General features: G+C 48.0%; 2 protein-coding genes across 8 annotated transcripts in view; one reads left to right on the top strand and one right to left on the bottom strand.

The window, feature by feature from the left end:
* Window positions 1-20741, bottom strand: part of TSTD2 (thiosulfate sulfurtransferase like domain containing 2) — a 575835-nt gene that overhangs the window by 294095 nt on the left and 260999 nt on the right. The window lies entirely within an intron of this gene.
* Window positions 1-20741, top strand: part of TDRD7 (tudor domain containing 7) — a 139737-nt gene that overhangs the window by 40126 nt on the left and 78870 nt on the right. For all 7 annotated transcript variants that reach the window (XM_032772598.2, XM_075067445.1, XM_075067446.1 and 4 more), the window contains exons 5-6: window positions 98-183; window positions 14258-14475. In XM_032772598.2, the coding sequence (XP_032628489.1) occupies window positions 98-183; window positions 14258-14475 (304 nt within the window). The remainder of the gene's footprint in view (window positions 1-97; window positions 184-14257; window positions 14476-20741) is intronic.

Below are 20741 nucleotides of genomic sequence, written 5' to 3'. Positions count from 1 at the left end.
TTTGATATTGTTTTCATGAGAAGATGTAGTACTGATTAGACTGGAAAGGAATTAAAAGTTTCTTTGATTTATTTTTTTTTTATTTTATTTTTTTTAGGCCTGAAAAAAGATTAACTCTTCCACCTCGGTTTCAGAAAGAACTTCAAGTGCATCTGTCCAGAAGCTCTTCAGTGGATTCAAATGGTATGTGGGTTTTCCACTTTGGGTTAGGCATGTATTCATAACATGAACCATATTTATAGCCTTTTATTTTGTACATAAGACAATACTTTTAACAATGAAAGACTGGTAAAGCCAATATACCCACCCAGTCTATTTTCTGAGGGAATTTGCTATGCAATTATAAACTGATTAAACATAAAAACAATATTCTGAATCAAACCAATGGTCTGTCTAGCCCAGTTTCCTATCTCTGACAGTGGCCAGTGACAGATGCAGAGGGAATGAACAGAAGGGTGCAATTTTGAGAGAGCCATCCTCCGTTGCCCATTCCCAGCTTATGGCAGTTGGATGTTTAGGGACATCCAGAACATGGAGTTCTTCTTCGAGTGCTTGCTCATATCCATTCTAGTAGGTGTGCGCGCGCCGCGTGCACGTTCGTCGGATACTTTTTACCCTAGCAACACTAGGTGGGCCGGCTGGGCGCCCCCTGGAGTGGCGCCGCCATGGCGGCTGATATATAGCCCTGCCGGCCCAACCGCAGATGCCTTCTTACTGCCGTGTCGGTCGTGGCACGGTGGAGCCAGTTATCTGTTCTCATCCCTAGCTTCACTATTTTTCTTGAATTTGTATGTCTTACTTCTTTAAATAATAGTTAGTAGATAGTTTTGTTGTTTGTTGTTGTAAATTAGTTGTTAGGGATGCGGGTATAGGCCGTCCCTACCCCGCACCGGCCGATGCAGGTCGCCGGGCTTCAACCGTTGCGTGGCTGTCGCGCCCTCGCTGCCACAGGCGCTCCGCACGTTCCTGTCTAAGGTTGGTCGACTCCACCTGACCAGAATGTAAATTTTGCAGGCGTCAAGCCCCGCCTCGGAAGAGAGGATGCGTTGCTTAACAGGTATACTTTATGGAGGCAGCACTCACCCACGTCCTCGGACCGGCAGCAGCACGGGAACAGCGCCTCTCGCACCGCACCTCGCCCGCTAACAAGATCCTCACCAGTCTCCGGCTCAACTCCTGGTCGGCACCGCTCCCCTCTCGAAAGGCAATGAGCGTAAGCTTCCTGCGGCCGCTACACAGCCGCCAGTAAGCGACGTTAGCCGTCAACCGACGCCCCCGCACCGACTCCTGCCGTGGGCATCGAGGATCTGTGTCGCCGTTGACTTCGGCCCCGGACAGCGGCCGTCGGTTCGGTGCCTATTTGGCTCCCCCGGCGCGTTGCCGCCGTTGAGCTCATTGGTGCCTTCAACCCGGAGCTTCTCGGCGCCGGGACCTTATTGCGATGACGGAGCCCGAGCTGCCTCGACCCCCGGCACCGCCGGTGCGACGGTCCCACAATCTTCTAGGCAAGCCGGCTTCGTTGAGACTTCTTCACCGGCAGCCGTGCGGACTTCGTTCCAGTTCGAAGGTCTCGCAGACGCTCTCGTCTCACATCGCTCCGGATCCCGGCAGACTCGCGTCGACCCGCGTTCCTTTCACGGTACGACGTTACTCACGGGTACCGCTCACGGTCCCGATCTCCGTCGCGCTTTACCGGCGCCGTTCTCGTCTTGCACCGTTTCCGGCACCGCCGTCTTTGAGACCGGGTCCCGGCATGGACGATCCCGCACCACTCGGACCTCCCAGCCACCGAAGGTCTCGGAGCCGATCTCGGCACGGCGGCTCCCGGTGCATCGGGTCAATCTCCCGGCACCTGATGCTGTAAGTAAGATCCCGGGTCTCATTCACGGCACCGGTGGGACTCCAAACTACCGTTCTCAGCACCACGTGCACGTGACTCAACCTGGGCCGTAGAGACTATCGTCTCCCACTCTCGCTCCACCGCTGGCCAACCCACCTGAGCCATCCGTTTCCTCCCATGGCGGACTCGGACGTCTTATGGGGATTCGAGAAACTCAAGAGCCTCAGCAGTGGGCCCTTTTGGACTCGCGTGGGGCGTACCATCAAAGCCAGGGCCACCACCAGCCTCCGCCTCGCTCCCGTTGCACATCTGACTGGAGGAGCACCCGAGTCCACGGTGGCAGCCACCGCGGACACTATGAACAGGGCGCACCTCACCTTGAATCAAGCGCGAATGCCCCACCGGACGAGAGCCCTTCAAGACGCCTTTGGTCCGGGAGTCTCGTCTCTTTCTTCCGGACGAGGCTGTGGCGGGAACATCCACTCAGGGCCCACGCTATCGACTCAGGGCGCACCAGGACCTTCGTACGGCAGGATTGCTCTTGAACATAAAACTGCCAGTGGAGGAAGTCCCGAGAGGTGGAACGACCACGTGGTCACTATCCTCTCAGCGGAGGCCCGACCCGCGGGGGGGGATATGCGTCCCTTTATTCGTACCATCCAGGCACGAGCGATACCATCTGGCAGACCCCGGCTTCGGTGTGCCACGGCAACAAGGGGTATGAGCGCAAATAACATGGTCCCCTCCAACAGGTTTCGAGTACCTGTATGTTCATCCTCCGCCTTGCTCGTTGAGTGGTCCAGTCAGTCAACGCGCGAGAGCGGGCAACAGGTCAGCGAAGCACCTGCGCCCACTGTCTAAGAGAGGCAAGGCGGCATGGACCTTCTCTGGGCAGGAAGATTTACTCCGCTGGGGGCTCCTCCAGCTCCGAATCGCCAATCAGACAGGCCCTACTGAGCCGTTCAGTTTAACACTTGGAGTCAGTGGAGAAATTTAACTGACCTTCTCCCCACAGGAACTCTCGCAAAGAGTTTCTTCAGCGACGCTCATGCAGGAGTAAGAAGGTGGCGCGCACCTCCCTTCAGGCCTCTATAGATGCGGCAGACTCCGAGCTAGAACTCTGCATCAGGGTCGCTATGAGAGCGCATTTTCATGGCTGCAGCGTCCGGCCTTACCAGCCCCGAGTTCCAATACCTAATACACTCGACCTCCCCTTTGACGGCCAGGGTACTCTTCTCTCAAAAGACGGACCCTTGCCTCCAAAGCTTACAGACAATCGCGTCAATAATGCGCTCGCTGGGGATGCACACGCGCAGACCGCAAAGGCGGCCTTCCGTCCCCAGCCCACCGGTTCTACCCCCTCGGCCGAGACAAGACTTCTCTGGCGCAGAGGCAGACTATCTCGTAGACGCCAGTCTGGCCTCAAGGGGTAACAGCTCCGGTCCGCCAAGACACCTGCGGGACCGAAACCCAGCTTTGGAGGTGCGCTCGAGAGCACAAACCGTACGATTTCCTCCCAGGATCCAACTCAGTTTTCCAACTGCTCGCCGCTTTCTTCCCTGCTTGGTCCACAGCTAACATCAGACCGCTGGGATCCTCAGCCGGTGGAAGGGTGCTACCCGTCTCCAGTTTCTTCGACCCGCCTTCCCACCTCCCTCCTCGTCCCTTTCAGGGACCCCTCTCACGAGCAACTCCCTAACAGGAAGTTTCAAGCTCCTCGCATTGGGAGCCAATAGAGGAGGTTCCAGGGCCATGAGAGGCAGGGGTCTATTCCAGGTACTTCTCTGATTCCAAGGCGAAAGGGCGGCCTGCGTCCCATCTTGGACCCTGCGAGCTCTGAACAAATCTCAGGAAGCTCAAGTTCGCATGGTAGGCCTGGGAAACTATCATTCCTTCCCTCGATCCCCGGCAGATTGGTACGCTGCTCTCGACATGAAGGGACGCATATTTTATATTGCGATCTACACCCACACAGGAGGTTTCTTCGTTTTCGTAGTGAACCGTCGTCAACTACCCAGTTTGCAGTTCTGCCCTCGGCCTCGCTCCTCGGCCCCTCGAGTTTTTACCAAGTGTATGGCACCGTAGTAGCGGCCTACCTCCGTCATCGTCAATCCATGTTTTTCCCTACCTCGACGACTGGCTGATTCGAGGTCTTCCGAGGCCAAGGTAGCCGGACATGTACAGTTCATCAGAGATCTGTTCTCTCGTCTCGGGATTGATCATCAATCTCGAGAAATCCATCCTACTCCCCAACACAGGAAATAGAATCAATAGGAGCACTGCTGGCTCGAATCGAGCAACAGCCAGCTTACCTTCCTCAACGGTTCAGAAGCGATAGTTTCTCTCGTTCAGGGTTCATGCCTTCCCCACTACCACTGCCCATACCGTCCTCGGCCTCCTTCGTCCATGGCTGCGTGCACCTTTGTCACGAAGCACGCGAGGCTACGCATGCGCCCTCTACAACTCTGGCTCGCTTCAGTCTTTCGGCCACGAAGGGATGCCTGGACATGGTAAGTCACAATACGTCTCACGTGCTGGGCTCCTCAACTGTGGCTGGACCCGCCCTAGTGTGCGCCGGTCGACCATTTCATCTGACTCAACACCTCCGCTATCGCTGACGCGGGATGCTTCCGCTCTGGGGATGGGGCGCGCACCTGGGCCATCGCAGACCCAAGGGCTTTGGTCCTTACCAGAGTTCAACTCCACATCAATGTCCGGGAGCTAAGGGCGGTCCGCTTGGATGCCAGGCATTTTCGCGGCAGTTATAGGGCCGTTGTGTTGCCATTTCAACGGACAACACGACGGCCATGTATTATATAAACAAACAAGGAGGAACACGATCGTCCCCCTTTGCCAAGAGGCCTCTGAACTGTGGAATTTTGCATACGCCCAGCTCGATCGACTTGATAGCCTCCTCCTCCCAGGGGTCCGGAACTACTCGGCGACCGACTGAGCAGATCGTTCCTGACACACGAATGGTCCATCCGTCGGACGTCCTGTTTTCTGTCTCCGAGGTGGGGCTTTCCCAGATAGACCTGTTCGCCTCCAAGGACAACAGGAAGTGTCCAGATGTTCTGCTCCCGTAACAGGGCCTCCCCGGGCTCCCTCTCGGACGCCTTCTCATTCATGGACGAAGGGCCTCGTATGCGGTTTTCCCGTTGTCCGTTACTCCAGGGTCCTGCTCAAACTGCGCAGGACAAGGCAGGATATTGAGCTGATCGCCATCGGCATGGCCCGAGGCAGTATTGGTACACATGTGCTACTCGACCTGTCCCTGGCCCAATCAATAAGACACATCACTACCGCTTCTACCCGGACCTTATAACACGGACTTCGGCAGGCTTCGTCACCAGACCTCCCGTCGCCTACACCTACGCATGGTCGCTGTTGGTGAACGAGTCTGAGCGTCCTGGTGCTCAGCTGAGGTCACAGTCGCTTTAGTAGCAGAACCCTCTACGCGGGCCTTATCTCTCGAAGTGAGCAGCGATTTCATTCTGGTGTGCACGGGTTCCATGTCCGAACTGCCGTTCCCAGTCTCTTGTGTCCTGGACTACTTGCTCTATCTCAAGGCCGGCCTAGCCTCTTCCTTAGTCATCTAGCTGCATCTCCACTTCCATCCTGGAGAGTCTGGTACTCCCGTTTTCACACCTCCAATCGTTTCCAGTTCTTAAAGGATGGAGAGACTTTACCCTCGGTTAAGCTCCTTCCCCTTACGTTGATCTGAAACCTGGTACTCTCTGATCATGGCCTTTTGAGCCTCGTTAGCGACTTGCTCTTACTTGTATCTGTCATGGAGACGTCCTTCTGGGTAGCTAATCACCTTGCCAGATACGGTATCGAGCTCCGGTCGCGCTGGTCGTAGACCCACCCTATACCATCTATCTGCAAAGATAAGTGCGTCAGCTACGACCAACCAAGCCTTCCTTCCGCAGGTCGTCTCACTCATTCCATCTTAAACCAGATATTTCTGCCGGTCTTCTTTCCGAGCCGCACACTGCCGCCGGGACAAGCAGCTGCAACACCTTAGCATGTCCCGCCGGCCCTGGCAATTCTTACTCAGCAGACTACATAGCCTCGAGACGCTCGCCTCAGTTATTCATAGAGATGGCACGAGCCGTAATGAAAGGTGCTCCCTGTAACTTCCAGAGGATTTTCATCATGGGTAACCTCGTGTTCCGACGTGGCTACGAATGGCTCACGTCCCGCGTGGTCGCATCACCGCCCATTCACTCTGGGCTCAGCCTCTTTCGGCGGCTTTTCCTTGGCCTCAAGTCGCCCATCCAAGACATATGCCGGGCGAAGCTACCTGGTTGTCCGTGCACAGCTTTTACATCGCACTATGCGCTGGTTGGACCAATCTCGAGACGATTGCCGCCTCGGACACGCAGTCTTGTTTCGCAACGTCTCAGCCTCCGACCCTCTCCGCCTACTAGGTAACGCTTTGGAATCACTTATCTAAATGGACTATGAGCAAGCCTCGAAAGAAGAAAAACAAGGTTACTGCACCGTTGTACTGCTGTTCGTCGAGATTGTGTGTGCATCGTTATCCATTTCCACACTCCGCTCCTCCTTCCCCTCTGGTCAGAGTACCGGCAAAGAAGGAAACCTGAGGAGCGGTTGGGGCGGCAGGGCTATTATCAGCCGCCATGGCCGCCGCCACTTCCAGGTGGGCGCCGCCAGCCCGCCACCTAGTGTTGCTATGTGGTAAAAGCTATCCGACGACGGCACGCCGTCGGCCCGCGGCCAAAACAAAAAAACTTCTAGAATGGATTTGAGCAACACATCTCGCGAAGGAACATCAGTTACAAAAGAGGGTAACCTGTGCTTGCCATGCGTGACACATCTTGGCTGCCACCATCTATGGACTTAATCTCCACAATTGTTTGAACCCTGTTACAGTTTGTGACCTCAGCACTCCCATAGGAACAATCCACAGGTTGACTATGCACAGTGTGAAGTACATCCTTTTGCTCTTTGTGGTTTTTACAACTTCTTCTCTGTAATTTCACTGGATCCCCCTTAGTTCTTGTGTTATAGGAAGAAGTATAAACTTTTTCTTTACACCATTCATTGATTTATAAGACCTCTACATGTCCCAGCTTCTTTTTTTAAACTGAACAGTCCAGTCCTTTTAATTCTCCTCCTATGGAAGTTTTCATATTTCTAATCATTTTGCTTGCTCTTGTTCCTTTTCCAATTCTGATATCATTTTTGAGATGAGGTGACCAAACTGTGCACAGTATGCAAGTTGTGGGAATTCATGGCATATTATTCTATCCCTTTCTTTGATGGTTCCTTACATTTAGGTTTTCTCGCATGTTTAACAGATTTTTTTTTTTTTTTTTTTCAGGGAACTATCCACAATGACTCCAAGATCTCTCTTGAGTGGTAACGGCTAATTTAGACCCCATCATTTTGGATGTGTAGTTCTCTCTTTAATTTACTTTGACCAGTACTGAGGATGGTATGACTTAAAAACTTTAGCAAGACACTTCGGTTTATAAGCGAAGTTTTTTTTGAGTACAATTATAATCAATGTTAGGACTTAGTTAAATGAGTATTCAGCAGTATGGATCCAGAGTCACTAAGTTGTCCCTCCAGCAGGTAGCATGTGCCTACCAATTGTATAACTGCAACATAACTGACAGAAACTTCTAAACCATCTGTCTGTTTGTTCTAACTGAGGACTGCCACCCTATGGTTGTAGGTTTTGTTATTAGGCGCATGGTTATAAAATTCCTTCAGAAGAAAAGGAAGAAATGAGGAAAGTGGAGGGAGTGGATAGGGTAACAGCAGCACTTGTGGGCTTGTGTACAAATCTTGCTCAGTGCAAAGAGAAATGTGAAAATTCAAATACAGTTATTCACATCTGTGTTGACAAGTACATTGTACCTTTAATGTTTTCCTGTTGCCAAAGTCTCACTTCCATACCTAATACAAAAGACTTCCCTGTTACAGAACAGTACCCCATATCTCCTCCTGGGGCACTGCTTCAGTGCTAATAGAGTGAAGAGAGCCACCTACTGAATCACCAGTTCCCACCTCCCTGTCCCAGAGATTTCCCTTCCTGACTTGTCCCACCCCTGTTTAACAATGCCTGAGATTATTGCTCAAGGTAGCATGGCTGAAGATTTCCAAATCATCTCTACATCTTGCTTGTAATGCACCTTTTTAAAGAGACATGATGTAGTTGGTACATGACCAAGAAGTACAGTGGTGGAAACAAAAAATTCTTTGAGTGATGATCCCTCTGTATAGTCCACAAGTTGGTGCACATGCACACCATGTTTCTGAATCTGAAAATTCTTCAAAGCAGCGTCCATTGACCCAGAGATGCACAGTAGCTCTCCTCATGATCCTGACTGAGAATATAAGAGGTAGTGTGTGTCGACGACTCTCCAGTTCCTCCTTCCTGCCAGATGGTCTGAGTGGGAATTGTCCTTTTCTTGGTTTTATAATTTATATTTCTTAGCTTAGTTAAAGATTTTATAGCATAGAGGATTCAGAGCAGCAGCCATGTTAGTCTGTGTCCGCAAAAAGAACAGGAGTACTTGTGGCACCTTAGAGACTAACAAATTTATTTCAGCATAAACTTTCATGGGCTACAGCTACAGAGGGTGGCTGCGGTCCTGGAAATCCTGTTGGAGGAAGTTCAGGACTCACATCTGCTGTTGGACATCCTCCAACCCAAAAGGCCATCCAGTGTGGCCCTCCCTATCAATGAGGCTATCCTGGTACTGGTGCATGCGGTGTGGGCATGCACCAGCCTCGTGTGAACCCACATCTACACAGGTGGAGAGATGCTACTTCTTACTAGATAAGGGGGCAACTTTCTTGTTCATCCATCCACCCCTTAGCTTCCTGGGTGTCCAAATATCTGCAGAATGAGTGAGACAGCATCCACAAAAATCCACCCCTCCAGACAAGATTGCTAAGAGGCTAAATCTGCTGGGTAGGAAGGTCTGTTTCTCTGTAGAACTTCAATTCTGCATTGCTAATTATCAGTCTCTGCTAGCTAAGTATGACTTTAACTACAGTATGCTAGCAGAGTTCAAGAACAAGCTCCTGCTCAAACACCAGGAGCAATTCCAGGTGCTGGTAGATTAAGGGAGACTGGTCACAAAGGTGGCCCTCCAGGCAGCAGTGGATGTGGCCAACATCCTCTGTCTCTAGCCACCAGAGTAGTTATGTGAAGGGACCAAAATACGAAACAGGATTTCCTTTTTGATGAACATAAACTCTTCACCGACAAGACTGGTGAATTCCTACACTTTCAGGGATTCCAGATCAACACTTTGGTCCCTGGGCAGATATACTCTGACCCCTAGACAGACAGCAGATACAATCTGCCCACAGCTGCGCACAACCTATCATGCCTACTTTCTGTGCCAAGAGCCACCATGCTGACATCTGTGGTCTGCCACAACCACCTCCTCAACCTTCACCCAACCGCTGGCCAAAATCCAATTTTGATGCACAGACAGACCCGCAAGCCTCCCTCGATACCACCCACAGCACCCCATGTCATCTTTGGGGGCTGTCATTCCCTATTTGCCCACAGACAGTTGGGTGCTGGAGGTCATCCATCATGGATACTCCATAGCATTCCTTTCCTTCCCACTTCATCACTCTCCCACCTAACCCTCCCCCTAGCACCCCTTCCGTCATTTACTCCTCCAACAAGAAGCGGGTGCTCTGCTCCTCTAGGGGGAGGGGGCAGTGGAGCCCATCCTGCCTCAGTAGAGAGAGAGAGAGGGTTCTGCTTACCATACTTCCTCATTCCGAAAAAGGGTGGAGGATGCTGCCTCATTCTAGGTCATTAGTTGCTGAGTATGTTTATCAGAAAGTCCAAATTCTGCATGGTGACATTGGCATTGTTTATGTCCTGCCTGCACCAGGGAGCTTGGTTTGCAGCTCTCGATATGAAAGACACTTATTTCCATGTGGGTAACCACCCATCTCACTGCAAGTTCCTCCATTTCCAGGTAGGGCACCACCATTACCAATTTCGGGTCCTCCTGTTTGACATAGCAACAGTGCCAAGATTATTCACAAAAGTCTTTGCTGTAGTAACGGCCCAGATGCTATGCCTTGGCTACTAAGTGTTCCCCTACCTCAATGATTGATTGGCTCCTGGTGGTGCTGTCTTGGTTGGAGGCGCTCTCCTTGATCCACTGTCTCAGGTCTCCTAGCATCTCTAGGTATCTGTGTCAATGAGGACAAGTCGGTGTTGACACCCACACAGACAACAAATTTAATTGGGGTGCAACTAGGCTCTTATTGTGGTCTGGGCCTTCATCTCACCTGACTGCTTTGCAGCACAGACAGTCCTCACTGTGCGCCTGTGTCGCAGACCGCACACCATGGTCTGCCACTCTCTCCCCCTCCTTGGGCATATGGCGGCCTTCACTTACATGTGCTGTCTACGAGCTTGGCTTCTCTCCATTTACAAACCCAACAGAGACCATATTGACTTCAGGATCACCATCCCAGAGACCATGCTGTCCTCCCTCACATGGCGGTCCGCTCTCTCCAAGATCATGATCAGCACTCCCTTCACTGCATCCACACCACAAGCCACCATCATGACAGACACCTCTCTCTCTGGATGGGGAGCCCACGTAAACCACCTTACAGCTCAAGGGGCATTGATGCTGTGTGACAAAACATTCTAGAACTTGGGTCAGTCCTCCTCACGTGCAAGGCCTTCCTTCTGCTCATACGCTCCCTACGCATTCAGCTCCTCTCCGACAACATCACGGCGGTGTTATACATCAACAAGTAGGACAATGCCAGGTCCCTCTGCTCCAAGTTGGTCTGGCTATGGAACTGGTGCATCTGCAATGAGGTGACATTTCAGGCTGCGTATTTACCGGGTGCCCAGAATTCTCTGGCTAACACGCTCAGCAGAAGCTCTACCTCAAGCACGAGTGGGAGCTATGCGATGCCACAAAGTGTCATAAAGCGAGGAACCCCTGATGGACCTCTTTGCCACTCTGGAAGTCAAAAGCTCCCCATCTATTACTCCAAAGGACCTCTAGAAGAGAGCTCTCAAGGCAACACTTTCCTCCTTCCCTGGATGGGCAACCTTTGCTACACTTTCCCCCTCCCACCCTCTTCCGCTCCTACTGCAAGTGCTACACAAGATTCACCAGAACAGTGCCACTGTCCTCCTCATAGTATCTTTCTGGCTCCAGCAAGTCTGGTTCATAGACCACCTCAGACTCTCCATCCAGACAGCACTCTGCACACTCCTAAATATCCTCGCTCAAGATCGGGGGAGATTCAGTCATCCCAGTCCAGACTCTTTCCCTCACAGCCTGTTATTTGGATGGGCATTAAGTGTAGACAGTGCATGCTCTTTCCCAGTTTCGCAAATCCTCACCCAAAGTAGGAGGGACTCCACTAGGATCTGCTACCAAGCTAAATGGAAATGATTCGTAGAGTGGGCCCACTGCCACCACTACTCACTGAGCATGATGATCATTCCCATCATTCTCGACTGCATCCTCAAGACCTTGGGTCTGTCTCTGTTCTCTTTGTGTGCATTTAGCAGCACTTAGCACCTTTCTAGCCGCATGGACAGCACATCTATATTTACATACCCCACCACTGTGCACTTCCTAAAATGTTTACTCAAACCCTTTCCACTGGTGTACACCCCCATGGGACCTTAATCTCATTCTCTCTGCCCTCATAAGACCTCCCTTTGAACCAACAACAGGCTCCCTCTCCCACCTCTCAATGGAAGTGGCATTCTTAGTATCCATTATCCTGGCCAGGTAGGTCAGTGAGCTTGTGGCCATGATTGTAGATCTTGCTGCCCCCTCCCCCCAATATTCCACAAGAACTAGGTGTTCTTATGGCTGCACCCCAAATTCCTTCTTAAAGTGGTGTCTGAGTTCCACCTCAGTCACGTGATCCACTTGGCAGTATTCTATCCAAAGATGCACACCTCTCCGCTAACAGAGTCTTGCACTTTCTCAATGTTTGATGCTCACTAGCCTTCTACATCCACAGGACTTGCCCATTTTGGAAATAAATTAATCTTTTTGTAGCCATTGCAAGGGGATAAGCCCCCTTGCCCCAGTGAATCTCCAAATGGGTCTCAAGGTGCATCCTTGAACGCTACAAACTCTCCAATCTACCGCCTCCCTGGCAGGGTAACAGTGCAAGCCGGGAGCAAGCCGCTGCCTCAGTCTTACTTGCAGATCTGTCCTGGCAGGACATCTGTCAAGCAGCGATGTGGCATTCTGTCCACACGTTCATAGTACTCTATACCATAATACGCAGCAATGACAGATGCTGCTTGGTTCCCTTGGCATCCCGCAGCCACTGCTGCACTGGTCACTTCTCACAAGTCAGCCACCTGTGGAATATAGATAGGGACCACACATCTCTAAGAACCTCCGGTTACAGGTAAGTAACCCCCTCTTCCTTTTGTTTGTTTTAAACCTGCTGCCTATTGATTGAATTGGGTGTGACCCCAGTACTTGTGTTATGTGAAGGAGTAAATAACACTTTTTCTCCACACGATTCATGATTTTATGGACCTCTATCCTATCCTTTATTCATCTTTTCCAAGCTGAAAAGTCCCATTCTTTTTATTCCCTTTGTTGTAAGCTATTGCATACAACAAATCATTTTTGTTGACCTTGTCTGTACTTTCTCTAATTTTTAATACATCTTTTTTTGAGATGGGGTGACCAGAACTGCATGCGCAGTATTCAAGATGTGGTTGTACCATGGGTTTATATAGAGGCATTATGATATTTCCTATCTTATCTATCGCTTTTTCTAATGCTTCCTAACATTGTTAGCTTTTTGACTGCCATTGCATGTTGAGTGGATGTTTTCAGAGAACTATCCACAATGACCCCAAGATCATTCCTGAGTGGTAACAGCTACTTTAGAACCCAACATTTGTATGTATAGTTGGGATTATGTTTTCCAATGTGCATTATTTTGCATTTGTCAACACTGAATTTCATCTGCTATTTTGTTGCCTAGTTACCCAGTTTTGTGAGATCCCTTTGTAACTCTTCACAGTCTGCTTTGGACTCCACTATCTTGAGTAACTTTTTATTGTCTTCAGTTTTGCCACCTCACTGCCTATCCCTTTTCCCAGATCATTTATGAATATGTTGAACAGACTGGTCCCAGTACAGATCGTTTGGGGAACACCACTATTTATCTCTCTCCATTCTGAAAACTGACCATTTATTCCTACCCTTTGTGTTCTGTCTTTTAACCAGCTACTGATCCATGAGAGGACCTTCTGTCTTATACCAGGACTGCTTACTTTGTTTAAGAGCCTTTGGTGAGGGACCTTGGCAAAGGCTTTCTGAAAATCTATGTGCACTATATGTGTTGGATCACCCTTGTTCACATGTTTGTTGACCCTCTCAAAGAATTCTAATAGATTGGTGAGGCATGATTTCCCTTTACTAAAGCCATGTTGACTCTTCCCCCAACAAATCTTGTTTATCTGTGTCTGATACTTTTATTCTTTATTATAGTTTCAACCAGTTTGCCTGGTGCTAAAGTTAGGCTTATTGGCCTGTAATTGCTGGGATCACCTCTAGAGCCTTTTTTTTAAAAAAAATTAGCATCACATTAACTATCCTCTGGTCACCTGGTACAGAAGATGATTTAAATGATAGGTTACATACCACAGTTGGTTGTTCTGCAGTTTCATATTGAGTTCCTTCAGAACTCTTGGATGAGTACTATCTGGTCATGGTGACTTATTACCATTTAGTTTATCAGTTTTTTCCAAAACCACCTCTGACACCTCAGTCTGGAACAGTTCCTCAGATTTGTCACCTAAAAAGAGTGGCTCAGGTGTGGGAATCTCCCTCACGTCCTTTGCTCTGGAGATTAATGCAAAGAATTCATTTTGGTTCTCTGCAATGGCCTTGTCTTCCTTAAGTGCTCCTTTAACACCTCAGTCATCCTGTGGCCCCACCAATTGTTAGCAGACTCCCTGATTCTGATGTATTTAAATTTTTTTTGCTATTACTCTTCAAATCCCTTTTTGGCCTGCCTAATTAAACTCTGTCTAGTATATGCCCCTTCCTATTTTCCTTGGTAGGATTTAACTTCCAATTTTTAAAGGAAGCCTTTTTGCCTTTAATGGCTTCTTTTACTTTGTACTTTTTAGCCACTTTGATCGTCTTACTGTGTTTTTTTAATTTGGGGTAAACATTTAACTTGAGCCTCTGTTATGGTGTTTTTAAGAAGTTTCCATGCAGCTTGCAGGCATTTCAGTTTTGGAACTATACCTTTTAATTTCTGTTTTAACTAGCTTCCTCGTTTTTATATAGTTCCCCTTCTGAAGTTAAATGCAACTGTTCTTTAAAAGGAAATTGTAGAACAAACTGACACTTGAAAATTGTAATTTTTCCATCTTTACAGATAATTTGAATAAGCCAGTGTCAGAAACACACAGCATCCCCACTGGCCCTTCAAATTCTAACATAAATGAAGTTCAGAATCGTGTTAAAGAAGTTTTGAATAAGTACAGCAATGGTATCTGGTTATCGAAGATGCCACAGTTTTACAGAGATATATATGAAGAGGAACTTAATACAGCCTTACTCCAACAGTTTGAATACTGGCCTCATATTTGCACAGTAAGTTTTTGGTGGTCTTGCCACAGAAGCTGCTAATATTTTTAATATTCAATCTTTTTTCATAGCATCTATGTGACAAATGTCTCTTCTAATAGTTCTTATGTTTAGCTTTTTCCTTTAACATAAATGCAGTGATACAGATTTTTTTCAAGGAAATGTTTTCTTATACTTAAACTTTTCTGGCTATTGATCACTAGGAGATTTGTGAATGAATGTTTAGCTCTGTTTGGGAAAAGTGCAGCTTTTGAGAGAGCATTTTCCTTTGCTTGGCTGAAGTGACAAGTCCTACTGGACATAAACATGACAACTAATCCTCCTGATTATCATTATAATATTAGAACATTATAGTTCTGATAAATGTACATCTTATTTCATGAACCAATTTAAAAACAGTCAACTTGCATCAGGGCAGTGAAGCAGTGTGAAGAGATGAATATTGTGGGTGGGGTGAATTAGCAAATGATAATATTTGAAATGGTCAAAGTCATTGTAACGAGAGTAATGAGTAGCCGGAGGGATAATAGACTTGTTAATATGAACATAGCTTGTCTGGTGGCTCCCTTTACACTCTCCAATTATGATCTGCCTCACTGTTTGAACAGCAAGAGTTTTAGTTTTACCCCTTGATTTCAAATGTTTTTCTTGGGCTTGTTCCTTCCTCCCCTTGAGGTATTTAGGCCTCCTGCCTTCTCTTCTATCTGATACGGGAACAGAATAAATGATAGAGGAAGCAAGAGAATATAAATTAAGGGGAAATATTCTTATTTTCCTTATCATAAGGATCTGGGATATATCAGCTGGCAAAATTCAAGTAAATGTTATATATGTAAAAAAATTACTTGCAGCCTTCTGGGAAGATGCTAATGCAGCCTGTGGATGTTGTGCCTGGGTTCTGGGCAGTCTCTGTGCTCTTGCACAGGATGTAAAGCTCGTCAGGACAGCTTTCAGAGCAGAGGTGCTTTGACATCCCAGGGCTCTTGTTGTCCTCCGGACTCCGAGCCCCCTCTTTCTGTGGCATTTGGGGCACCTCTTCTAGGGCTGCATTGCTTTGCTCTTCCTTTTACACGTGGATGTGTGGCCTTTCTGATAGGGTCCTCTTTCTCATGTGGGGTGGGTATTGGACATCATGAAATAACAGCTTTAAAACAAACAGGAGACACTCCTTTACCTTGCATGGTGACAGGTTTCCGAGTGGTAGCCTATACCGGAAACCTACTGACTGCTATACTTCCCTACATGCCTCCAGCTTTCATCCAGACCACATCGCATGATCCATTGTCTACAGCCAAGCTCTAAGATACAACCACATTTGCTCCAATCCCTCAGACAGAGACAAACACCTACAAGATTTCTTTCAACCATTCTTAAAACTACAATACCCATCTGCTGAAGCGAAGAAACAGATTGACAGAGCCAGAAGAATACCCAGAAGTCACCTACTCCAGGACAGGCCCAACAAAGAAAGTAACAGAATGCCACTAGCCATCACCTGTAGACCCCAACTAAAACCTATCCAGCACATCATGAAGGATCTGCAACCTATCCTGAAGGACAGTCCCTCACTCTCAGATCTTGGGAGACAGGCCAGTCCTCGGTTACAGACAGCCCCACAACCTGAGGCAGATACTCACCAGCAACCACACAACAAAAACACTAACCCAGGAACCTATCCTTGCAACAAAGCCCGTTGCCAATTCTTTCCACATCTATTCAAGGGACACCACCATAGGACCGAATCACATCAGTCACACCATCAGAGGCTCATTCACCTGCACATCTACCAATGTGATATGCCATCACGTGCCAGCAATGCCCTTCTGCCATGGACATTGGCTAAATAATAAATGCACACAAATGCAAATCAGACATCAAGAACTAGAATTTTCAAAACTATAATATTCAAAAACCAGTTGAACACTACAACCTCCCTGGTCACTCAGTTACAGACCTAAAAGTTGCAATACTCCAACAAAAAAACCCTTCAAAATCAGACTCCAATGAGAAACTGCAGAATTGGAATTAATTTGCAAACTGGACACCATTAAATTAGGCTTGAATAAACCCTGGGAGTGGGTGGGTCATTACACAAAGCAAAACTATTTTCCCATGCTAATTTTTCCCCTACTGTTACTCACACCTTCTTGTCAGCTGTTGGAAATGGGCCATCCCAATTATCGCTACAAAAGTTTTTTTTTTTTCTCCTGATAATAGCCCACCTTAATTGATTAGTCTCGTTATAGTTGGTATAGCAACACTCATTTTTTCATGTTCTCTGCGTATATATCTTCCTACTGTATTTTCCACTGCATGCATCCAGTGAAGTGGGTTTTAGCCCACGAAAGCTTATGGCCAAAGAAATTTGTTAGTCTCTAAGGCCTGGTCTACACTACAAGTTTATCTCGAATTTAGCAGCGTTAAACCAAATTAACCCTGCACCCTTCCACATATCAAAGCCCTTTACTTCGATATAAAAGGCTCTTAATATTGATATCTGTACTCCACCCCAGCGAGGGGAGTAGCGCAGAAATCGGTATTGCCATTTCGAATTAGGGTTAGTGTGGCCACAATTCAATGGGATTGGCCTCCAGGAGCTATCCCACAGTGCACCATTGTGACCACTCTGGACAGCAATCTGAACTCAGATGCATTGGCCAGGTAGACAGGAAAAGCCCCACAAACTTGAGTTTCATTTCCTGTTTGCCCAGCATGGAGCACTGATCAGCACAGGTGACCAAGCAGTCCCAGAATCAAAAAAAAGAGCTCCAGCATGGACCATATGGGAGATACTGAATCTGATCTCTGTATGGGGAGATGAATCTGTTCTATCAGAACTCTGTTCCAATAGACGAAATGCCAAAACATTTGAAAAAAATATCCGAGGCTATGATGGACAGAGGCCACAACAGGGGCTCAACACAGTGCTGCCTGAAACTTAAGGAGCTGAGCCAAGTGTACCAGAAAGCCAAAGAATGAAATGGACGCTCACGGAGGGAAGGGCGACTGACTGTAGCTATCCCACAGTTCCCGCACTCTCTGAAAACCATTTGAATTCTTGGCTGAGTTCCCAAAACTTGAAGGGTCAAAAACATTGTCGCGGGTGGTTCAGGGTATATGTTGTCGTTGTCTTCCTCCCCACCCTCACCCCCTGTGAAAGCAAAAGGAAAAAATTCCTGTCTCACCTTTTTTCAGTGACACCATATGTCTACTGGATGCTGCTGGCAGATGCGGTCCTGCAGCGCTACACAGCAACATCCCCTGCCCTTGCCTTGTGGACGGCAGACAATACAGTAGGACTGGTATCCGTCATCATCATCCTGTGAGTGCTCCTGGCTGGCCTCGGTGAGGTCGGCTGGGAGCGCCTGGGCAAAAATGGGAATGACTCCCAGGTCATTCTCTACTTTAAGCTTTGTCTAGTGGAGATTCACTCCTGCCTGGAATATCATAGCAGCTGGAGGCTGCCCTCCCCTCCCTGATTTGATATCTGTTTGCAGAGGCAATAAAGTCAGTGGTGGTGTTCCTGCATTCTTTCTTCATCACACAGGTGGGGGAAGGAGGGAAGCAATGGGTGGCATTGTTACAGGGGCACTAGAATGACATGCAGCTCATCATTTCTCTGGGATGTCTGGGGCTCTGACCCAGAGCGGCCGTTTGCGCCTCTGGTTCTTTAGAAGGCTTGCCTGATATTCTAGGCAGGACTGACTCTTCATTACACAAAACTTAAAGAAGGGAATGATCTGGGGAGTCATTCCCATTTTTGTTCATGCGCCCCCCAACCAATCTCACCGAGGCCGGCCAGGAGCACCCATGACAGCAGCAGACAGTACAGTGTGACTGGTAACCATCATTGTCAACTTGCAAAGCAGCAGACGGTGCAGAGACTGCTAACCGTCTCTGCTAACTTGCAAAAAGCAAGGGGATGGTGCTAGGTAGCGCTGCAGTACCGCGTCTGTTAGCAACATCCAGTAGACACATGGTGACGGTGAAAAAAGGCTGAATTGGCTCTATGGTTGCCATGCTGTGGCATCTGCCCAGACAATCGAGGGAAAAGGGTGCGAAATGATTGTCTGCCGTTGCTTTCACGAAGGGAGGATTGACTGATGACATTTACCCATAACCACACAAGACAAATTTTTGGCTCCATCAGGCATTGGGATCTCAACCCAGAATTCCAATGGGCAGGGGAGACTGCGGGAACTATGGGATAGCTACCCACAGTGGAACGCTCCGGAAGTTGATGCTAGCCTCGGTACATGGACACACACCACCGAATTAATGTGCTTAGTGTGGCTGCGTGCACTGGACTTTATACAATCTGTTTCCAAATATCGGTTTCTGTAAAATTGGAATAATCCCATAGTGTAGACATACCCTAAGGTGCCACAAGTATTCCTCATTCTTCTTTACCTATCTTTCTCTATCAAGTAAGTTAAAACATTGTCTTTGCCATGCACTCTGTGGATGTGGCAGAGTGGACCAAGATGGCTCCATCATCTGTGACATCATCCCCCTCTGACCAGTATTCCTAATGCCCTTCTTCAGAGGAGGAAGAAGGGGTATCAAATGTGACACCTCCCTTCTTGCTAGTAAGAGGAGGGTTATTTCCTCTTTGGCCTCTCATGAGGGAATAATTTTCTTCTATCTCACCACCTGATTTTTTCAGACAAGTCCAGAGTTGATAAAGTATAACAGTCTGGAACTGGAAATTTCAGCTATGCAGGAAAATACACACTGCTTTGTTTGATATCCTAGAGTCCAAGGAGACGAAGACGTGCTCTATCCCCTCTTATGTGCTTGATCCAACTAAATGGTCATATGGCCCAAAGTCAAGCTGTCATGGCCAGGTATAGCTTCATCTGTAGGAAAAGCTGCTCCCTATGCCTGCCTATAGTTTTTCTCATACTCAGTAAAAGGACCGGGTGACTGAGGAGTGTGTAGTGCATATCCTATACCTAGTTTAACACTTCACCTTGTAAGGTGGCATCATCTGTTTCTGACAGTACTGCTGACTGAAAACCTTGAACCTACCACATGACCGTGAATTGTAGGGGAAAGACCTCCTGTTTGAGGAGAAGGGGTTTCATCAATCTTGAGATAAAAACGCAAGGTTCTTCATTTTCTCCAACATTTCATCTATCATGTCTGTCTCTGGGACTGTGCTAAACAGCCCAGAAAATGGTCTGTACTTTCTGCTTGTACTTGCCCATTGTCTTCTAGTGTTAGTTTCAGAGGCAGCCTTGGCAACATCAGAGGAAAAAGGGCAGTGGAAAACATTTTAGGCAGGGAATGTCTTTCATTTTATGTAGTACTTAGTACAGTGTGTAGGCCTGGTGTCGGTTGGAGCCTCAAGTCTGTGCTGTAATGAAACTAACAATCTCTTAATGCCCTTCTCAAAATCTAGTTTATGTCCCAGGGAAGCTAGGCTTAATACCTTACAGACTCAGAGCCTTACTGACATGTGAGATGATGCAAGGCATTTTGCAGATCAATTGGAATTTTAGTAGCCTTTGGGAATAGATATAAAAGGAACTCTTTCCACTAGGCAAGTGCTGCTTACTGAAAATATTAGTTGACTGGGGTGTCAGTACTTCAGGGTCTTAAGCTTATTGTCCCAGAGCCTGCTTGTTCATAGAAATCTGCAAGGCTGCTCAGCCTGGATTCCTGTATATGCATTTACACATCACACGTTTCTTGACAGGTAAGCATTTAAATGCTCAATCTGTAAGGCATTTCTTGAAATCTAAAGTACTTCCCAGCCCACCTTCCTGGTCTGGTGGTCGAATAACTCACTAGAAACCTAGAAACGAGATTATGCTGATGCCATCTCAAAGAAGAGATGTAAATGGCTATATATGGAGAGATACCTATTTCATAGAACTGGAAGGGACCCTAAAAGGTCATCGAGTCCAGCCCCTGCCTTGACTAGCAGGACCAAATACTCATTTTTGCCCCAGATCCCTAAGAGGCCCCCTCAAGGACTGAGCTCACAATCCTGGGTTTAGAAGGCCAGTGCTCAAACCACTGAGCTATCCCTCCCTCCTCACCATAGTAACTGTGGCTCATCAGGAGTGTTGCTCCAAACACTTCCATAGAATATCAGGGTTGGAAGGGACCTCAGGAGGTATCTAGTCCAACCCCCTGCTCAAAGCAGGACCAATTCCCAACTAAATCATCCCAACCAGGGCTTTGTCAAGCCTGACCTTAAACACCTCTAAGGAAGGAGATTCCACCACCTCCCTAGGAAACCCATTCCAGTGCTTCACCACTGT

The sequence above is a fragment of the Chelonoidis abingdonii genome, chromosome 6, assembly GCF_003597395.2.
Source record: "Chelonoidis abingdonii isolate Lonesome George chromosome 6, CheloAbing_2.0, whole genome shotgun sequence".
NCBI classification, from domain to species: Eukaryota; Metazoa; Chordata; order Testudines; family Testudinidae; genus Chelonoidis; species Chelonoidis abingdonii.
Note: the sequence above shows the minus strand (reverse complement) of the source record. Positions and strands in the feature narration are given on the sequence as shown.